This window comes from Chaetomium fimeti (assembly GCF_033439085.1).
Source record: "Chaetomium fimeti strain CBS 168.71 chromosome Unknown B0H64scaffold_5, whole genome shotgun sequence".
Lineage (NCBI taxonomy): Eukaryota > Fungi > Ascomycota > Sordariomycetes > Sordariales > Chaetomiaceae > Chaetomium > Chaetomium fimeti.
In genome coordinates this window covers 282,796-302,639 of record NW_026944333.1, presented here as the reverse complement: position 1 = coordinate 302,639, position 19,844 = coordinate 282,796, and the positions used below count along the sequence as shown (strand labels likewise).

General features: G+C 58.9%; 7 protein-coding genes across 7 annotated transcripts; 3 read left to right on the top strand and 4 right to left on the bottom strand.

The window, feature by feature from the left end:
* Positions 1-220: 220 nt before the first annotated feature.
* B0H64DRAFT_174922 (uncharacterized protein) lies at positions 221-4,449 on the bottom strand. Its single transcript, XM_062798825.1, has 3 exons — positions 4,165-4,449; positions 3,603-4,086; positions 221-3,538 (listed from the first exon to the last, which is right to left on the bottom strand). The coding sequence occupies exons 1-3, from the start codon at positions 4,225-4,227 to the stop codon at positions 399-401; spliced, it is 3,687 nt and encodes a 1,228-aa protein (XP_062657406.1). The 5' UTR covers positions 4,228-4,449; the 3' UTR covers positions 221-398.
* Positions 4,450-5,117: 668 nt separating this feature from the next.
* On the bottom strand, positions 5,118-6,258 carry B0H64DRAFT_398969 (mitochondrial F1-F0 ATP synthase subunit F of fungi-domain-containing protein). Its single transcript, XM_062803992.1, has 5 exons — positions 6,061-6,258; positions 5,989-6,003; positions 5,654-5,804; positions 5,530-5,595; positions 5,118-5,474 (listed from the first exon to the last, which is right to left on the bottom strand). The coding sequence occupies exons 1-5, from the start codon at positions 6,106-6,108 to the stop codon at positions 5,449-5,451; spliced, it is 306 nt and encodes a 101-aa protein (XP_062657405.1). The 5' UTR covers positions 6,109-6,258; the 3' UTR covers positions 5,118-5,448.
* A 151-nt stretch (positions 6,259-6,409) lies between these two features.
* On the top strand, positions 6,410-7,489 carry B0H64DRAFT_398965 (ETC complex I subunit conserved region-domain-containing protein). The gene is made up of 3 exons (XM_062803991.1): positions 6,410-6,722; positions 6,834-6,941; positions 7,059-7,489. Exons 1-3 carry the CDS (start codon positions 6,514-6,516, stop codon positions 7,366-7,368), a joined length of 627 nt encoding a protein of 208 aa, XP_062657404.1. The 5' UTR covers positions 6,410-6,513; the 3' UTR covers positions 7,369-7,489.
* B0H64DRAFT_398958 (CTLH/CRA C-terminal to lish motif domain-containing protein) lies at positions 7,477-9,317 on the bottom strand. Its single transcript, XM_062803990.1, has 4 exons — positions 8,983-9,317; positions 8,811-8,887; positions 8,419-8,614; positions 7,477-8,232 (listed from the first exon to the last, which is right to left on the bottom strand). Exons 1-4 carry the CDS (start codon positions 9,082-9,084, stop codon positions 7,777-7,779), a joined length of 831 nt encoding a protein of 276 aa, XP_062657403.1. The 5' UTR covers positions 9,085-9,317; the 3' UTR covers positions 7,477-7,776.
* A 91-nt stretch (positions 9,318-9,408) lies between these two features.
* Positions 9,409-11,996, top strand: B0H64DRAFT_174807 (uridine kinase family-domain-containing protein). Its single transcript, XM_062798824.1, has 9 exons — positions 9,409-9,995; positions 10,061-10,138; positions 10,195-10,244; positions 10,302-10,446; positions 10,500-10,542; positions 10,599-10,684; positions 10,739-10,808; positions 10,860-11,091; positions 11,150-11,996. Exons 1-9 carry the CDS (start codon positions 9,780-9,782, stop codon positions 11,631-11,633), a joined length of 1,404 nt encoding a protein of 467 aa, XP_062657402.1. The 5' UTR covers positions 9,409-9,779; the 3' UTR covers positions 11,634-11,996.
* A 1,827-nt stretch (positions 11,997-13,823) lies between these two features.
* B0H64DRAFT_398952 (uncharacterized protein) lies at positions 13,824-16,529 on the top strand. The gene is made up of 2 exons (XM_062803989.1): positions 13,824-16,160; positions 16,224-16,529. The coding sequence occupies exons 1-2, from the start codon at positions 14,105-14,107 to the stop codon at positions 16,238-16,240; spliced, it is 2,073 nt and encodes a 690-aa protein (XP_062657401.1). The 5' UTR covers positions 13,824-14,104; the 3' UTR covers positions 16,241-16,529.
* A 28-nt stretch (positions 16,530-16,557) lies between these two features.
* B0H64DRAFT_462204 (glycoside hydrolase family 3 protein) lies at positions 16,558-19,526 on the bottom strand. Its single transcript, XM_062807535.1, has 2 exons — positions 18,913-19,526; positions 16,558-18,828 (listed from the first exon to the last, which is right to left on the bottom strand). The coding sequence occupies exons 1-2, from the start codon at positions 19,110-19,112 to the stop codon at positions 16,635-16,637; spliced, it is 2,394 nt and encodes a 797-aa protein (XP_062657400.1). The 5' UTR covers positions 19,113-19,526; the 3' UTR covers positions 16,558-16,634.
* Positions 19,527-19,844: the final 318 nt, after the last annotated feature.

Genomic DNA, 19,844 nt, shown 5'->3' with positions numbered 1-19,844 from the left:
TGCGAAACCATGAGCTCGTTGCTCATCTTCCATGTCTCGCATGCGTCAAAATATTCTTGGGCGAGACGAGACAGAGCAGAGGTGATTGCTATGAGCGACCAAAGAAGCGGCCGCGGCTGTCGATACAGCCATGCCGCAAGGGAAAAGAAAGTAGAGGAAAATCGAACATGTACACTGCTGCTGCCTTTGTGCAGCGGTATCGAAATATAGGGTAAATCGATGGCTATGGTTGTCGGTTTGTTGATTCAGAGTATTGTGCATGGCTGAAGTGGTGCCACGCACAAGTGTCGCCGCGTAAGTATGTCGGTCAAGTGTGTCGAGTGTCGAGAAGATCAGGACAAGACCTTCCACACCCCCGCGCTCGACTCCAGCACTCAACACAAGCAACCGAGCCGCATTTATGTTTGGCCCTGGTTCGACGCATTGCGCGACCAGTTATCGCGTCCACGATAGCCACCGCGGTGGCCTCTGCCATGCGACTGGCCGGACCCGGAAGGCGCATTTTCGCGTTGCTCTCCGGAGTACGAAGAAGACGAATCGCGCCCCTTCCCCTGTCTGTGCTGTGCCGACGAGCTATGCCGGCTGCCGCGCTGTCCTCCCCGGCGCGGGTTGCTGCGTGTGCGCCCAAACGGAACCGTGATGCTCTTGCTCTCATTCCCCGGGATGCAGACGCGCCACACGTTCCCGGCCCCCGACACATCGGCGGGAAAGTTAATAGCGTCCGCGCTTTGCACCACGGGCCAGAGCTTCTTCCCAAGAGGCTTGGGCGCCGGGCTGGGCTGCCACGCCATCTCGGGTACGGTTTTCGGAAATCGGATGGGCGGCAAAGAGCCCATCTCCTGCTCCTCAAAGCATTCTTCGGCCATCACTTTGCTGATGACCAGCCCTTCCGTCTCCAGGATCGGCGCCAATGGGCCGGCGTATGAAGATTCCTGGGGTTGGTTTGGGGCACGCGCATCGGCTCCCACAGCCCTGGACGGATGCACTTTACGTCCGCCCAGTAGGTTGTCAATCTTTGCTTGCCAAGTATTGTCGGGTTTCTGCGTAGGTCCCCGCGGTGCCCTATCCGGTTCCATGTATGCCGGCTGTGACGCCCACGCAAAGCTCGGCCCCTGCGCTCTCGATGGGCCAGTGGGCGCCGGGTTCGCCTCGGACGCTTCCTTTGCTGCCGAAGGAGGGAGCCGGACAACAGGATACGGCCGCGGTAACGATACATGTGGGTGGGTAGCATCCCCGTCGAATGCGGGATGACCAACCATGTCCGGAGGTGGCGGCGAAGGGGACTCCTGCCGCAGCGCTTCGGCGCTCAGCTCCAGCCGGATATCGCGGGTTTCTTGGCGAATATCACGAGATGGGAAGAACCGCGAGCCTCTTCCTTGACCGGTGGACGTCTTCGCGCCGATCATGGGCGCCGACGTCATATCGCGACCGGGCACGGTGCTTTGAGGAAGTTGGCTGTACTCCGAGGGGGTGCCGCTTGATACTGATGCCGCTTGTTGCGAGGCCGCCGCCTTGCCCTCGGGAGTGGACGCCCATGGACTCTCTTGCCCGATCTGGACGATTTGCTTCCCAGCACTCTCGGTCCGCACTCCGGTATCGTCCAGTTTTGTCGGACGCCACGTGTCCTTGATCGCGGGTTGGGCATCCGCCAACGAGCGACCTTCCGCTTGTAGCCTACGGTCGCGCTCCTCGTACTGAGCGTTGAGCAGCTCCGAGAACTTGTCATCATTGGCGCGAACAGCAGCAGCCCAAGGGTTGTCCTTCATCTCGCGCTCGGCCGCGGCCCTGGACGCTTGCGGTTGCCTCGGTGGCCCGATTGGCGGTTGCCATGCGGCGGCAGGAGCTATGTTCGCCTGCGATGGACCGGCAGCGCGGGCGCTGCTCGGCGGTGCAATGGGTCCCGGGCCCGAAGGAAGCGGTGCCGCCCCGATGTCCGCTACGAAGGTGCCATTGCCGAGGCTACGATTGTTTGGGGCGGCCCAGACATTCTTTGTCGAAGGCTGCGGTCCCCAAACAGCCGGGTGCCGGTCGGCTTGCCTCGCGGCCCAAGGCTGCGTATGGCTGCCGGAATGTGTTTGCGGACGAGACTCAACGCCATCCGGTGGCGAGATGGTCTGCGCCGGCGGCCCACTAGGCGGGTGGCCCTGCTGTGTAGGTGGGGGGATGACCACTCGGGGAACCTCATCCTCGGCCTCGGGGGACTCGGTTGGCGCTGGGTTCTCGGAGCTGCTCGCCTCACGGGGTTGAACCTGGGCGGGGTTGACAATCTGTTCCTTCGCTGCCGCTTTCTTGGCCTTGTTCGACTCGGGGGCAGGTCCCAGTGCCTCCAGCTTTAGGCGAATCCGCTCCTTGCGTGCGGCCTCCTCACGCGCCTCTTCCTCCTGGCGGCGCCTCATAGCGAGCTCCCGGCGTTCCCGCATTAATCGTTTCTGCAGCTCATAATCGTCTTCAGTAACAGGGGCTGCAGGAACGGGGGCTGGTGACGCGTGAACGGAGGACGAGACACCCGCTTCAGCCGGATGGGGCGTCGCATGGGTAATGCTGGGGGACGTCTTAGGCGGCCACGCCTGGCCAGGGTGCGGTCCGCCTTGAACACCGGAAGGCGAGAAATTCCTCGGCGAAGCAGGGCCATCGCTTCCTCCGGCCGCGGATGCGCGACGGGCATTGATGAGGTCCGGTGTGGCGAGCGTGTGCTCGACGCCTTTGGGTCGTTGCCAGCTACCGCTTCCGCCACTAACATTGGAAGACCCGCGTCTCCGCCCATAGGGTCCCTGCTGCTCGTTGTTCCTGCCGTGATCCATTGGCCCATGTTGTTCGTGATGCCCTGGTCGTTGTACAACCGCCGGCTGTCGCCCGTATTGTGGCTCCTGGCGCATCGGACCCCGGCGGTCAAGAACTGGTTCGTAGCGGCCAGATTGCGAATTGAAAAGTTCCCTATTCGCAACCGGGGCGCCATCCCGCCAGGGCGCCCTGCTGAAGTCATCTGCCGCAATCTCCTTGGGTGGCAATGGACTATGTGATGGGTGCCCTTGGGCTGGCGGGGGGAACTTTGGTCCTGCCTGGGCCGGCGCATCTACGGCGACTGGAGAAACTTTATCGATCTTCGGGAGGGGTGCCCATGGTGATTTGGCAGGCGTGGGGGGCGCTGGGGGCTTAGCAACCAGAGTCGGCTTTTCAGGCGCGCCTTTCAGCACGAGACCCTTCCCAGATGCGAGTACGCCGGGCTTAACGGATGGTGATGTCCCAGGAACCGGTGTCTTCGCCTTCTCCGCGGGCACGGGTGCGTTCTCTTTCACCACCGGCGGGGCAACAGGTTCTGGCGCAGCGGGAGCCGGAGGTTCTTCGGCGGGTGTGAGCGCGATCTTGGTGCCGTCCTGCCACGTGATGGTATCGGGGTCCCAATCCTCATCGTCGTCATCTATATCGGCCCAGTTCGACTGGCCCTGGGCGGCGTTGGGGTGTAGTCGAGTCGCCATGTGAATTCCATACTTTTTAAGTTCTTCGTCGGTATATTTCTTCGGTTCTGGTGGTGGTACGGCTGCGCTGGGGGTTAGTACTAGGTTGTCAAGCCCGGGGGCTCACCGGGGCAATTGTTTGCTCACGTCGATTCTTGTTCCACACCGCGCTCGCATCCGGGGCCGGCTTGCCACCGCTTGGTCCGGACCCCTTCGTGATCAGGCCGCTGCCGGTCTTGGCAACTAACCTGGGTCGGCTGATCGTTGCGGTCCCAGAAGCGGCGGACGCGGCGCTGGGGGTGATGGTGGCCTTTTCCGCCGGCTTGGGCTGAGCACCGGGGGCCGGGGCTTTGGATGTGAGGAATGTCTTGTTGACGTTGATCGCCTTGAAGGGCGCAGACTTCTTCACGGATGAGGAGACGCGGCCGTGACCTTTCGTGCCGTCCTTGCCGCCCTTGGAGGCATCGGACTTGGTGGCTTCGGTATCAGATCCTCCACTAATGCTAACTTCTGTCGAGTTCACAAGGTCGTCAACGATATCGGAGATGTGCTTGTTCTCATCCGTGGCATCACCGTTTATGCGCGGGCGGTTGAGTTCGACATTCTGCGAATCGTTGTCGATCTTGATGGTCTGGCGCGGGGCAGCTGCGGTTAGCGACAACGGACAGAATCGGGCGAGGCCAATGACGGGGAACAAGGCAGGGCTCACTGGCTCGGCGGGAGAAGTCACAGTAGCTTCATCAGATCGGTGCTTGGGTGACTCAGTTGCCATCCTACGGTTGTCGGGTCGCTGGCGATCGAACTTCGAGGAATTGGCAGATTGCGCGACGGTGTGGTCGCGGGGGTTTGGAGGAATTAAGGGTGTTTGTATTTGCTGCAGGAACAACAATATCCGGTTAGCATGCTCTGGCAGAGCGAGGAAAAGAAAGCGCAAGGACAGAATGGAAACCCAGGCCACAGCTGCTTGCAAATGCTGCTTTTTGGCCAGAATGGCGATGGCTGGCTGGCGCAGACTTCCAGTGGCTTGGCTGTGCAACGTATTGAAAATGTGGGGGGCTTACTTGATTTTCCCTACTTTCTGTTGCGCAGACCGAGGGACGGGAATCCCTTTGAATTGACGGTCGGTCGGGGTGTGCGGCAATGGAAGGTTTAAGGGAAGGAAGGTACCGGTCGTGAGGGTACCGGGGTGGAAGGCGTCGATGGGAATGATGTCCGCCGAGAGAGGCGACGCGGCTGGCTGGTGCTCTTTTCGCCGTCGAGTGACTGACGGCTTGGAAAGCGGCTGGCCCTTGGCGACCTCAAGGCGCAGAGGTGGCAGGTGGGCCGCTTCGGGGTTAGCGTGCTGGGAATGAACCCGCGCGCAGGTGAGAGTCGTCCTTGGGAAAATGCCAAGGAAGTGTACAAGGGTACAAGGGTTAGGGTTGCCACTGGGACGTGCTGGGTCAATGCTCAGTTTTTGTCGAGAATGGAAATTCAAGTTGGCACATTTCTTGCAAACTGGAATCTGAACTTTTGAAAATGAATCGCGCGGACCATCTGCCTAGAGGCATCTGGCCGCGCGCACGGTGGTTTTGTGTGAGTCACACAGAACCACCGTGCGATACCTATGTCGACATGTCTGATCGCATTTCCCACCACGGAAAATAATATCCTCCGGACAACGAGGTCACCAGCCAATACCCAAAGGGCTGTAGGCGATATGTCGACATGTCCCATCGCATTTCCCATCACGGAAAATAATATCCTCCGGACAATGAGGTCACCAGCCAATACCCAAAGGGCTGTAGGCGATCAGTGCGTGTCTTGGTGCTCCCATCCCAATGCTCAAGTCACGGCAAGTTGTCGCCGCGTTCATTGTAACCGCAATACTCCCATTGAAAAGAGAGACAAAAAGAACTCTGTTGCAGTGCGTGCTAGGCACCCCTTCTATTGGGAAACAGTTTATGTACACGCCCGAGTCCTCGCCAAGGCAAAACGCCCTCCAGCTTGCCGCTTAGTGGGCATTGTTCTTGTGGTGGCCTTGAAAACCGATTAGAAGCGCACAGACACACCATGTGTTTGACGGCAGACTTACGGAGATGGAAGTAGTAGTTCTGAGCGTAGCCAATGACAAGCAGGAACACAATGGCGTGGATGATAGCTAGGGCGAGGTTAGTCTCCATTCGCCAGATTTACCGCCTCAGAACTTGGTCACATACGCTTCGCCGACGCGTTCTTGCCAAAGTGCTTGGCCTGGTACTTGCCGAGAATGCCAGTAGCCTTGACAGCGGGAGCGGCGCCGCGAGGGAGCTTCTCGTAGAAGTTGACAACGCGCTGCATGCGGACAGCGTCGGGGGCCGCACCAATGGCCTGCATTCCCAGTTAGCCGAGTCTGGATCGCAAGCCGCAGTCCTCCCAGTCCCGAATTCCTCTTCCGCAGAACCATCTGGCGTATCCTCCTCCTCCTTCAAACATGCAAAACCTGTCGTCGTTGCGGGGTCCGGACAGCCCGGCGGAAAGCTTGGAGGGCGCAAATCGACCGGAAAGCACGTACCTTTGGGGAAGCGACCTAGAATCAGTAGTTAGCAACCATCTCGAACCCCTCGTCCACCTCGGAGCGGCGTACCTTGGGCGGGATGAGCGTGGAAAGCGCCCGGCGTGTGACGAAGCTCATGTTGGCAAACTGCGTGTCGCGGGCTCGCAAACTAGTTGGGAAGTCGATAAAGAAGGCGAAGGCCAAAGCAGACAAGTCCCCAGCTGCTCGATGCGCGGGTCGGCTCAATTGGGATGGGTGGTCGTCCAAGGTAGTTGAGCTGTTAAAGACGGGTCCTGATTGAGCGGGAAAACCGCAGTGTCCCTCGTCGGCAAGATGTTGTTGCGCGCGGTTGTTCCCGACGAGCCAATCAAACAGCCCAAAGTGGGGGCTGGTCGCAATTGGAGCATTGGCCCCGGCACAACTGAACCTCGCATTGAATCGCCTCACCAAGGTCCCGCTTTGAAAGCTGTCGGAGCTCGAAACCGCCAACCCAACTAATTGCAGCACGTCTTTTCGAACCCCCCCAAGATCGGGTCGTCGACGATGGCCTCATTACGAACGACCGCCTCGGCAGCGCGCCTGCTGCGCGGTGCATCGCACGCCCGCACCGCCGTCCTCCCCGCCGCGCGCCGCTACGAGAGCTCGAGCAAGGTCCCGGCCAAGACGGAGGAGGAAAAGAAGGAGACGTCGCCAATGGCCACACTGCCGCGGAATGCGCCCGACTATAACGTGCCCATCGACATGGCCACCTCGTACGGATCCCCCTCAACACCCTCAGCCAACCAACCAACCACCACCACCACCACCACCACCACCAATCTCCATCCGTTCATGATATCTAACCTCTCTGTTCCCGCATGTAGCACCTACACCCCCGTCCCGAAAACCGTCCAGGACGGAAGCGAGGAGGGAGTCCTCCCGGCAGGGCTCCTCTCCGGCGCGCCGATCGAGCTGCAGGCCAGGACAGTCCGGTACGGCTCCCTCACCCACCCACCCCACCCCATCCCACCACTCCCAACAACCAAACCAAACCAAACCAAACCACACCACTAGCAACCACCTAACTAACCATCCCACACCTCACACAGCATCTACAAACCCACCAAGCCCGCGACGCAATCGGGCGGATGGATCGGCACGCGGTGGCGGATGGACTGGGACGTGCTGGGCAAGGGCCACCGGTGGGAGAACCCGCTGATCGGGTGGCAGTCGTCGGGCGACTTCATGCAGGGCACGCACATCCACTTCAAGAGCAAGGAGGACGCCATCGCCTTCGCCGAGAAGCAGGGGTACGAGTACTTTGTGCAGGAGCCCAACGAGCGCAAGTTCGCCCCCAAGGCCTACGCCAACAACTTCCTGTACTCGCCCGGTAAGCTCAAGCACATCCGGACCAAGTAGAGCGAGTGCTTGCGAGGAGGGGAGGACTGTTCGGCGAGGCGGAGGTGTTAGTGTACATAGGCATGATGTTGAGCAAAGGCATTTCAGTCAATAGAATGCGAAGGGCTGTTCAGTTTGCAAATGGTTGGGTTGTGTCAAGTGTATGTGTATTGCTCGGGAGCATTCCGTGCTCCGGTCTCATGCCCAGCCCAGACAAAAGACCTATCCATTTCACACCCGTTGTGAATGAACAGAGGTGACAACGCCATGATGATGCACCCGGTATACCCATACCCATCCCAAGGCAGTGACCATGTCCCGGGTCCCACTACCGGTGCCGTGCCCTAAACGCCTAAACGTGCCCTGCCTCATACCCACCAGACCTCAAAATACACAAAACGCCATAAAACTAGGTTCATACACCGTTACTCATGTGGTAATCATCGGCTCAAGACCGCTCTCGCCCGACTCGGCGTTGTCCCCATTGAGACCAAGCTCAATTGACTCGGGCAGGTCCTTCTTCTGAGACCGAGCTGATGTCTCCGCCCATGCCCGCATGCGCACCAACTGTCGGATGGCAGCCTCTCTCCGTTGGTTCTGCCGCAGCAGCATCGCCTCATTGACCTGGGCGGCCGTGTTCCGGCGCAGGTCTGGGCTGAGCAACTTTGCGAGCTCTGGTTTGAGCTTGTCGAGCGGGTAAAAAATTAACAACATGGTCTCCTCGAGATCACCCAAAAAATCTCGATGTGCTGCTGCACGCGGGCCCAAGTTCTCAGTCGCGAAAGTTATGGCTGCCGTGGGGTCGCCCCCATTGGCCTCTCGGATGAGCTCGACCAGCTGCAGTCGCAGGAGCGAGAAGTGTAGCTTAGGGTCGCTGTCCAGGAGCTGATGCCGTGTTAGCTTGAGAACTGCCAGAAAATTGCAGCGCAAACATGGAGGGTAGGGTTTGGTGTTGCTCATAAAGAAGTGGTTGTGTCTCATCTTGGGCCGAAGCCTATGCGTGGTGCATGTTGAAACTCGTGTTCTAATCATAGCAAAGGGAGTGGCGAAAATAGAGAATGAAGCGCCTACCTCTGGATCGAGCTCGTTAAGCGCCGAGATGGCCCTCGCGATGTTTCCGCTGTGGATGGCATGCTGGACGTCCTGGCGGGTTTGGATGGATGTGTCCGGCTGCTGAGGTTGCAAGTTTGCTTCCCTACAAAACTTGGCGGCAGCCTTCGGATACCCTTCCATTGTCAAGTAGTCCAAAATTAGAGCATTGACATCGCTGGTCCAATGGTCAGCATTGCGCGAAAACAACAATGATGCGAACAGAATGCGAGAGCAAAGGGGAGGGCAATCAGGGTTTAACGAATGTTGCAGAGTTTCTCTACATGGAATTTTCAGAGAGATTCCCATTGATGTGCAATCATCATTTGGCCATGTTTGGTGGGTGGGTGAGCGAGAAGGCGGATGACGCTTACCTCTTGGGCGCCTTCACGTCGGCGGCCCGCTTCTCGAACGCATGTTGGGAGGGGGTTGCGGTCGAGGTTGTAGAGTTCTGTGAAGACGAATCGTCGTTAGAATCCATGGTTGTTGTCGCGATGGCATCTGGTGCGCGATGAAGTTGTTGGAGAGGAAAGGTGCAAAACATACCATCCGGTCAAAGCTCTCGCGGAGTTGGGAAAATACGGCGTCCCGAAAAGCCGAATCAACGTCAAGCTCACCGAGTTCGAGCGCTGCGCTCCAGCTGGACATGTGCCTGGTTCACCTTGCGCCGCGTTTCACATTTGTCGGTGCATGTGCCTAAACCTTTGGTCGGCACGCGCCAATCTGGTGGTTGAGCAATAAAGAAAAAAAAAATTGAACTGGAAGTGGACTCGAGAAGCGGAGGGATCGAGCGAAGTTGGTCGAAACCTGGGCAAGCGAGAGGAAAGAAATGCGTCAAAGCTCCTTCCTGTGGAGCCGCCCCAAGGTGCCAGAGAGCCCCAACCGAGTCCACCATGCCATTCATGGCGGTTGTGCCGGCCTTGCTTGGCGGCTGTGGACGGGTCCCATCGGCCAGCAAGGCTTGAAATGCCCCGCATTGATTCAGTCCCGTCGGGCAACCGGGCAACCCTAAAAGGCGGAGCTTGTCCGCATCACAATGCTCTTGCTTTGCTCGGGCAACCATAACAATAGGACGAGGCACGGTACAAACAAGGCATCTTTATCTATTCGGTGACAACCGTACAGTAAAGGAGCCGAGCCTCGTTCTTGTGAGAAACACGAAATGCAGAAAGGCTGCCTGCATTAGTCCTCTCACCATCGACAAACACATACCACGGCTTATTTGCAGGTTGTTGCTCCCTGTCTGACGGTTATTACTCCGTCGCAGTTGCCCCTCCTCCCAGGTCCCGGTTCTCAACAAAGCCGAGCCTTTTCCAGGCCCTCCATCCGGGCCCCATCCAATCATGCCGGCTTCCGTGGCCGCCGAGCTGACGGCCGTCTTCAACGGCACGACAGCTCCCGAGTCAAACGGCACAATTGCGAAAAGAGCACACTATGCACCGCCATGGGCCGACGTCAGTATCATAGGCATTGCCGGCAGTTCGGGGTCGGGCAAGTCTACGCTGTCACATGCTATCGTGAACAAGCTCAACCTGCCATGGGTAGTCATTTTGTCCATCGTAAGTCATGGACTACCGGTGACGGATCAGGGAGACCCAGGCTTATCCGTTTTCATGGCACGTAGGACTCCTTTTACAAAAGCCTAGACGAGGAGGCGTCGCGGAAAGCATTCCGGAATGAATACGATTTTGATGCACCAGACGTAAGCGCCCAAGGCCATCTCGGTATATCCAATCACCAGGCTCACCATCACCACAGGCCATAGACTTTGATGTCTTGGTAGAGCGCCTGCGCGATCTTAAAGCCGGGTAAGTGCATAGACACGCACCAAGCCCAGCCGTAGCTGATGACGTCCCGCACCGTAGAAAACGGGCCGAGATCCCCGTTTATTCGTTTGAGAAGCATGCCCGTACGGACCGAACGACGTCCATCTATTCTCCGCACGTACTGATCGTTGAGGGCATCTTTGCTCTGTATGACCCGCGAGTTCTTGAGCTCATGGACATGAAGGTGAATCTGGCTTGGCCGTTTGCGCAACACTCTAGTACTAACCCAGAAACAAGATATTCTGCGAGGCCGATGCAGACACCTGCCTTTCACGAAGGAGTAAGTCAACGTGTAGTGTACTCGACCGGTCCCCGCAGGTTCTGACATAGTACAAGTATTACGTGACCAAAGGGACCGTGGTCGAGACATTGAGGGTATCATCAAGCAATGGTTCGCCTATGTGAAGCCCAACTTTGAAAAGGTACATACGGTCTCTATCCCTTTTTGTCGCAATTAATTAAACCCGGGTTTGCAGTTCGTCGACCCTCAGCGGAAGGTGGCCGACATCATCGTGCCGCGGGGCGTCGAGAACCAAGTTGCCATGTGTAAGCACCACAGACCACGGGGTTTAGCTTGAGCCAATCTAACCTAAGCAGCTATGGTGGTTCAGTTTATCAAGCAGAAGCTGCTCGAAAAGTCAACGCACCACCGCGCGGCACTCACCCGCCTCGAAATCGGGGCACAGTCCGAGCCCATATCCGAAAAGGTAACGGTGATGAACCAGACGTCGCAGATGCAGGGCATGAACACCATCATCCACAACATCGACACGTCCAGCGAGGACTTTATCTTTTACTTTGACCGCCTCAGCGCCCTCCTAGTCGAGCAGTATGTGTCTCTCAAACACCTCCCAGCCATGTTCGCGTAAATACTTACCTTTACACAGAGCACTCAACAACATTCCCTTCATCCCGGCCGAGATCGCCACTTCGCAAGGCCGCACCTACGCCGGGCTGCGTCCCAAGGGCGAAGTCTCGGCCGTCACCGTCCTCCGGGGCGGCGCAGCCCTAGAGGCCGGCCTCCACCGGTGCATCACCGACTGCAAGACAGGCCGGATGCTGGTCCAGAGCAACATCCGGACGGGCGAGCCGGAGCTGCACTACCTGGTACTGCCGCCGGACATCGACAAGCACGAGGCGGTGCTTCTGCTAGACGCGCAGATGAGCAGCGGCGGTTCCGCGCTGATGGCAGTGCAGGTGCTGGTCGACCACGGCGTCAAGGCGGACCGGATCGTGCTGGTCACGTACAGTGCCGGGCGCATGGGGCTGCATCGGCTGACCAAGGTGTTCCCCGAGATCACGGTGGTGGTTGGGCAGGTCGTGCAGGATATCGAGGAGAGGTGGGTGGAGAAGAGGTATTTCCGGTGTTAACCTGCTCGGGGACGGAGGTCACTCGGCGTTGGGATATGAGAGAAGGAGGGGGTTGCATAGCATGGCCTGGCGTTTTCATCTCTTCCTTCTGGATTTGACGAGATCGACAAAACTGACATATTCTGGATCCATCTAACTTACATCATATTGCTCGCGACTGATCAGTGGGTGTTAGCGTCGCCGCCGATCCGAACATAGAACGCGACCCTTCCTGTATCCACATTCCCTTCTGTGTGTACGGTTGTGGGTGCAGGTTCCTTTCAAAGTCTTTGAGCAAGGTTCTGAACTTCCTATTTCATCCATGTCAGAACGCAATAATACTTGAAACCTTCCGAGACCAGCTTCTACTAGACTCGCTTGATAGACAAATACACTATCACAGTAACACCTGCACTAACTAAAAACAAAATTGCTGTTTCTGTCGTAAGTGCACGTTTGAGCGGACGCTTTCCTCTGAATCGTCAAGTCACCACGCATACCCCAGGTGGTTGGACCGCCAAGTTTTCACGCCCCTTTCACCAACGTTAGGTAGTTAAGCCTTTCCCAATTCCACGATTCGTACGTCAAATATAAGGTCAACCGCGCGCTATATATTGTATTGTCACCTTGAATACTTATATTCCTTTTTTTGTTATCGTACATTCTCGCTCTTTTTCACTCGCTATCAACCGTATCATCCGCCTTCCTCGTGAAATATACACCGACACCGGCAGCACCCAGTTCGCCCATCATGCTACGAGTAGAGAACCCGGAGGAAGCCGCGGAGATTTCGGACGACGTTGAGATGCATGTCGTTTTGAACAAACTTGCCGCCATGCGCTACGTCGACGCTGTTCAGGGCAAAGAGATCTATAACTTCTTCGGCGGGCGCGTTATTGAGCACACAACTTCCAAAGGCGAGGTGCTAGCCATCAAAGTCAACAGCGCCACGGATCGTTCCGAGGGCGACATGATGCACTATGCAGCTACCCACGGCGTGCGGGCGCCTCGAGTGCGCGGCGTCTACGACATTATCACCACGAAGCGCTTAGCGCGGGCCATAGTCAGCGAGCGCGTGCCCGGCGTGCCCCTGGCCGACGTCTGGCAGCAGCTGAGCGCCGCCGACCAGGCCGCCATCAAGGATCAACTACGCATCCAGCTGGCGTGCATTCGCTCTTGCACCGAATCCTTCATCGGCCGCGTAGACCGCCAAAAAGTGCGCAACGTCTACGACACGCTCGGGGACTCGTACTGCGGGCCGTTTGCCAGCGAGAAGGGCTTCGACGACTGGTGTCTAGCCCGGATCCTCGGAGGGCCCCTTGCGCGTGCTAAGTGGAGGTGGCTCCTGAGCAGCGAGCGGGCGAAGCGAGCGACCAACAACAACTTCGTTCTCACGCACGGAGACCTAACGCCGAGGAATATCATTGTACAAGGCAACGTTGTAACAGGCATTGTCGACTGGGAACGGAGCGGGTTTTTCCCAGAGTATGCCGAATATGCATTTGCTATGATTCTATGTCACGGACACGAGGAGTGGTGGATTCCTGTGCTGAAGGAGCTATTGCCATCTTGCTCGAGACGAAGGCTTGAGTTTACAGGCTTGGTCGAGGAGGGAGTAGCAAATTCATAGTTGGTGTTGGAAGGCGTTTCATCCCGGGCTGGCCGTGTCACCTCGGAGGGAAGGCACGCCAAACTTGATTGTGGGAGCATGGCAATTCGTTGTTAATTTGTTACGACATGCCGGGCTGTGGACGACGCCGTTATAACCGTAGCCGGATTGATTGTTGGCCGCCGTACTCGGCAAGAGGTCGTTGACCTTGCCCAACAGGATCGAATAATACGGGCTTTCTTGATGAGGACGAGAATGAACAAGGAGGCAACTGACTGAAAAAAACGAACGAGAGAGGAAATTAAGGAATGACGAGATCGACTCTAATAAAGAGGAAGCAAAATACGATAAGCACAGCTTTTACTCAATACCAAGAAGTCAACCTAAGCATACCGGTGCTATTGCAAGTCGGGGTCGGTGGTGGCAGAATTGGAGGGTACGTTCTGGTAGGTTTTGAGTGAGCTGAAGACCCGAACTCAAGGGATGGCCGAGTGGTCGAAGGCGCCGTGTAATGGACGCACGGACGCGCTCATGGGGCGATAAGATAAGGTGCTCTGGACGACCCCGGGCGTGGTGAGTCAGCAACAGCATCCCAAGATTTGCTCATCCCAACGCAGCTGGGCAATCACTGACGTAGGTAGCGTGCCGCTGGGTTGGTCGATCCCACTCGACGCCCTAACTATCGGTGCCGCCTGCACTTCAATTTACTCACCTCATTTTTCCAACAAAATCTTTCCAAACCTAAAATTGTAGTTTTTCTTAGTATCTTTCCTCTCGTTACCCCTTCCATTTTAGTTAATTAACCACCAATCGCTTCGTGGAGCGTCTTTATCGCACTTTTGGTGACGTCGCACCCACTTCAACACCAAAAAAAAGCATCACGATGCTCGGCACCCGAGCAGCCCGCCAAACAGGCCGTCTCAACCCACGAGTAGCAAATTTAACAGCCAGGAACCAGTGGACTACGACACAAACTCAATTGCTATCCACAAGGACATGGGCTAAATCGGGGGTAACGGGTCAAACCAAAAGCGCGATCACAAGCTCGAAAAAATCGTCGCAACCCCTCTTCCCCGCGCCGCTTGTCCTTGCGCGCCGATTGTCCGGCAAGCCATTGCCACAAGGAACATCGAGCGTGTTAAACTTTGCCTACCGGGCCGCCGCATGGTTCGGCAGCTCGGTGCTGCTAGTCGGCATCGGGGTGGTGGGCTTCTTCCTCTACGATGCTTCGACCTACCGTTTGCACTCCAGCCAGGCCGACGTCGACATCTCAGCTCTTGCGATCAATCCCCGTCGCGGCGGCCCCAAGAACCTCCCTATACTTGAGGCGTTTATCGACGATGAGGACACCGAGGAGATGCGGATGCAAAAAGGAAAGCCTAGGCTCGTGGTTCTCGGCGGCGGCTGGGGTGGTGTCGCACTGCTGAAGGAGCTGGCCCCCGAAAACTACCACATTACTGTCATATCTCCGACCAACTACTTTCTCTTCACGCCGATGCTGCCCTCCGCGACGGTGGGGACACTCGGATTGCGGTCGTTGGTGGAACCTATCCGGAGAATCATCCACAGCGTTGGCGGCCATTTCCTCCGTGCCCACGCCGAGGACGTGGATTTCTCTTCGCGGTTGATCGAGGTTTCCCAAGTAGACTGTCGCGGCGTTGAGCAGAGGTTTTACGTTCCGTACGACAAGCTGGTGATCGCGGTGGGTTCCGTCACGAACCCGCACGGCGTTAAGGGGCTGGAGCACTGCCATTTCCTCAAGGACATCAACGACGCCCGCGAGATCCGTAACAAGGTCATCCATAACCTGGAGCTGGCCTGTCTCCCGACAACGACTGACGAGGAGCGTAAGCGACTCCTCTCCTTCGTCGTCAGTGGCGGCGGTCCCACGGGCGTCGAGTTTGCGGCCGAGCTCTTCGATCTTCTCAACGAGGATCTTATCCAGCTCTTCCCCCGACTCCTCCGCAACGAGATCTCGGTTCACCTCATCCAGAGCCGCGACCACATCCTCAACACCTATGACGAAACCCTCTCCAAGTACGCCGAGGACCGCTTCGCGCGCGACCAGGTCGAGGTCCTGACCAACTCTCGCGTTAGCGAAGTCCGCCCTGATACCATCGTTTTCACGCAAAAAGACGAAAACGGCAAGGTGATCACCAAGGAGCTCCCCATGGGCTTCTGTCTCTGGTCCACTGGTGTCTCCCAGAACGAGCTCTGCAAGCGGCTTGCCAAGAAGCTCAGCAACCTCCAAACCAACCGCCGAGCCCTCGAAACCGACACCCACCTCCGCGTGAACGGCACCCCGCTCGGCGACGTCTACGCCATCGGCGACTGCGCAACCGTGCAAAACAACGTGGCGGACCACATCGTCACGTTCCTGCGTAGCCTGGCGTGGAAGCACGGGTCGGACCCGGAGAACCTGCAGCTGCGCTTCGCCGACTGGCGCAGCGTGGCCGAGCAGGTCAAGAAGCGCTTCCCGCAGGCCGTCGGCCACCTCAAGCGCCTCGACAAGCTGTTCGCCGAGTACGACCGCGACCAGTCGGGCACCCTCGACTTCGGCGAGCTGCGCGAGCTGCTCAAGCAGATCGACAGCAAACTGACCAGCCTGCCCGCCACCGCCCAGCGCGCCCACCAGCAGGGCCAGTACCTGGCCCACAAGTTCAACAAGCTGGCCCGCGCCACCCCGGGGCTGCAGGCGAATGATATCGTCGAGGGGGATCTGGATGCCGCCGTGTACAAGGCGTTTGAGTACAAGCATCTCGGCAGCCTGGCGTATGTTGGCAATTCGGCCGTGTTTGACCTGGGCAAGGGGAGGGGGATGGCCGGTGGGCTGTGGGCCGTGTATGCGTGGCGGAGTATCTACTTTGCGCAGAGCGTGAGCTTCCGGACCAGGGTGCTGATGGCCATGGACTGGGCGAAGAGGGGGTTGTTTGGGAGAGGTGAGTTCTGGCTTGACTCATTGGACGTTCGTGATGATGGTGTGCGTGACTGACTTGCTGCAGATTTGATGAGCTATTAATTTCACCACATGTCGTCGTGTGCAGGCCGATCTATCTCAGTTTTATGAGCGATCAAATCTTTTTTAGATACCTTAACTCGAGCAGAATCTAGCGCCGTAACTTCTCGCAAAGGGGATGGTGGGTTGGCCATCTGCGTTTCACACCTCGACCTTTTACCTGTTGTTGGTTTGGGAGGGAAGGCTCAACAGGCGTTTCAGGAGTATTCATGGCTCTTCATATTTAGTCCTTTTGTAGTCCTTATTTACTACTCTACAGTATATACCGCCTCAACATTCCGCCGGCTCTGATACATACTGAAGCTACGCAAGCATGTACCATGCAGGCACGCGCACACACAGTGGTCAAGGAGCGTCAAGGAGCTCACTCCCTCACCGGTGCAACAACGTCCCCTGCTCAGCTCGGCGGCGCCGGCCACTCATCCAGCACCACGGCGTCGACCTCTAGCGCGAACTGCACCGTCGCCTGCGTCGGCTCGTCGAGGGTGAGCGTGTAGGTGCCGGGAAACAGCACGGTATTACCGTTCTCGTCGTACCGCGCCAGGCTGCCCACCGTCCACTGGAGCTCCGCCGTCACCGCATCCGCACCAGATTCCACGTCCCGCACGCGCGCGTATGAGGCGAGCGTCTTGATCGGGTACGGCTTCGGCCCGAACTCGCCCGACACGAAGGCCAGCACCACGTAGTCGGACGTGCGGTTGCCCGTGTTGCTGACCTGCACGGGCAGCGCGGGGAGCGGGCACGTGTCCGGGTACTGGTTGGTGCAGTCGCGGAGGAGGTCCGCGATGGCCGTGGTTTTGATGTCCGCGCGCGCCACGGCGGGGGACTTGCCCTTCCCCTTGCCGTCGGTGCCCTTGCCCTTGCCCTTGCCGTTACCGCCGCCGGGGCCCGCGAGGAGCGGGTGGCTGCCGAACTCGGCTGAGAAGGTCGTGTAGTGCAGGCCGAAGCCGAAGGGCTTCACCGGCGTGGAGTACCAGCGGTAGGTACGGCCCGGGTTGGTGGCCGAGGGGCGCAGCGTCATGTCGGTTAGGGGCACCGCCTCGGAGTAGTTGGCCGGGTACTGCGTCACGGGCAGGCGGCCGGCGGGGCTCTTCGCGCCGCTGATGAGCTGTAGGACAGCGGTGCCGCCGTCCTGGCCAGGCCAGTTGGCCCACAGGATCGAGCTGACCTCGTCCATCTCGAGCAGCGGCGTGTCGTCGATCTGGTCGCCCATCTGCACCACCACGAGCGGCTTCTTGAGCTCGGCCAGCTTCTCGATCAGGGCCAGCTGCGCCGCCGGCCAGTCGATGGTCATGCGGTCCCGTTCCTCGCCCGCCGCCGACGTGTCCAGCCCGCCAAAGTACAGGATGTAGTCGGCGCCCTCGGCGGCCGCGAGCGCGGCCTCCGTCCAGGTGTCTTCGGCCGCGCCGTCCTCCAGCACCGGGCCGTCGGCCACCGTGATCTCCCAGCCCAGCTCGCGGGCGGCGAACGCCGGCGAGTGCTCGAACGCGGCCGTGCCGCTGTACCCGCCGGACAGCTTGTCGCCGGCGTCGGCCCAGAAGCCGATCATGGCCACGTTGGGCTTGGCCTCGCCGTCGGCCGGCAGCGGCAGGGTGCCGTCGTTCTTGAGCAGCACGATGCCCTCGGTGGCGACCTGCAGGGCCAGCCGCTGGGCCTCGGGCTGGTTGACGTCGGCCCAGCCCAGCTTCGCGTGCGGCGACTCGGCGCCGTCGAAGTAGCCGACGCGGATGATGCCCTGGTACAGGCGGCGCAGGGCGCGGTCGACGGTCGACCACTGGAGCAGGCCCTGGGCGGAGGCGCCCGGGATGTCGGAGGAGCCCTCGTACTCACAGCTGGTGTCGGTGCCGGCCTCAAAGCACAAGGCGGTGCCCTCGGCGTTGGTCTCGGTGTACTTGTGGTTGGCCGACACGTCAACGACGGCCTCGCAGTCGCTGGTCACGTAGTTGTCGTGCTCGGTCCAGTTCCAGTGCTCGCGCAGGACGGTCTGCAGCAGGTACGAGTTGGCGCACGACGGCACGCCGTTGACGGCGTTGTAGGCGCACATGATGGAGCCCACGCGCGAGTCGCGCGCGCACTGCTGGAACGGCGACAGGTAGTACTCGGCCATGTCCTGCGTCGTGAGCTCGGCGTTGAAGTTGTGCCGGGTCGCGCCCTTCCAGTCCTCGAAGTCGTTGGCGGCGTAGTGCTTGCACGTCGCCACGACGCGCCGCTCCGGGTCGGGGCCCTCGAGCCCGCGGACCATGAACTCGGCGTAGCGCTTCACGCGCAGGATGTCCTCGCCGGGGGTCTCGGAGCCGCGGCCCCAGCGGGGGTCCCGGAAGGGGTTGACGTTGGGGGTCCAGTAGTCCATGCCCGACCAGCCGGCGTTGCCGAAGGCGCGGCCCTCGATGCCGATGACGTTGCCGATGTCCTCGATCAGCTGGTCATCGAAGGCCGCCGCCATGAGCAGCGGCATCGGGAACGACGTCGACGAGTTGAAGTCACCCTCGCCATCGCGGAACTGGGTCCCCGGCGCGTGGGCCACGCCGTGGAGCGCCTCGCTCCACCAGTTGTAGGGCGGCAGGCCGAGACGGGGTGCGCCTTGTGCCTTGCTGGGATATGGTCAGACGGTGTCCCACGTGTTTCGGCTTCCTCTTGTTCTCGTCTCTCCCCACTTGTCCCTAGGCGTGACATACCTCATTAAGTTCTGCAGCTTCTCCTCGTTGGTCAGAGCCTCTACAAGGGCAGCTGCCCGCTCGGCCGGCGGCAGCGTGCGATCGCACACCTTGTTCTCGGCCAGGGGGCCTTCGGTGCAGTCGGGGTATGTCTGAAACGGGGCATCCAGTCCGTAGACTGCGGCACTCATGCCGACCAGGCACGAGACGGAGAGTTTCATGGTGGAGAGCTTACGCTGGAGGTCTCAGCATAGATTGGTGATGCCACACAAAGTTGTAACACACCACCTCCTTCAAATCGCAATAAATACTCGGGGGCCAGCACGCGGGGAAGCACCTCTCCCACCCGCTGTCCTATGTCATTTTGGCTATATTACCCGTACTAGCGTTCAGCCCCTACACAGGAAGGGAGTGTCGTGGAAAACATAACGGGTGAGGCTAGGCAACGACACTCTTTCCTGGTCCCCGGGTAATAAGTAAAAAGCCGCTGAGAGGCGAGACGGCAGTGTGGTTTATCCCAATTGGGGCGCATCATCGGGGGCCCGAACCGAGATCTGCACTGGTCCGGTACCTGGCCGTGCTGGCGTCCCGGACATAGCCGGGATATCACCCCGCAGTCGCTTAATGGCAGTGTTTCACCCGGATCGTCCGTTTTCGGTAGTTTCCACCTCAACTCATGCGCGCCAATGGGGTCTCCAACGGACCTTACGATGTGCAAGAAGAGGCCGAAGTCTAGCCGGTTATAAGAGGCGTTTCCCGTGACTTGTGACGTCTCTCACGGCCCTTCCCCTTCATGCACGAGCAAAAGGGGTAGGAGACCGGGGCCAGCTCCGTTCTAGAACTCATTGTGGAGCGGACCCCGAGGCCCGACTCCACGGACCGAGAGAAGCACCGGGGACCGTCCGAAGAATATAAAACTCCGTGGCGTCGGCAGTGGATCCGGCATTTGCTGT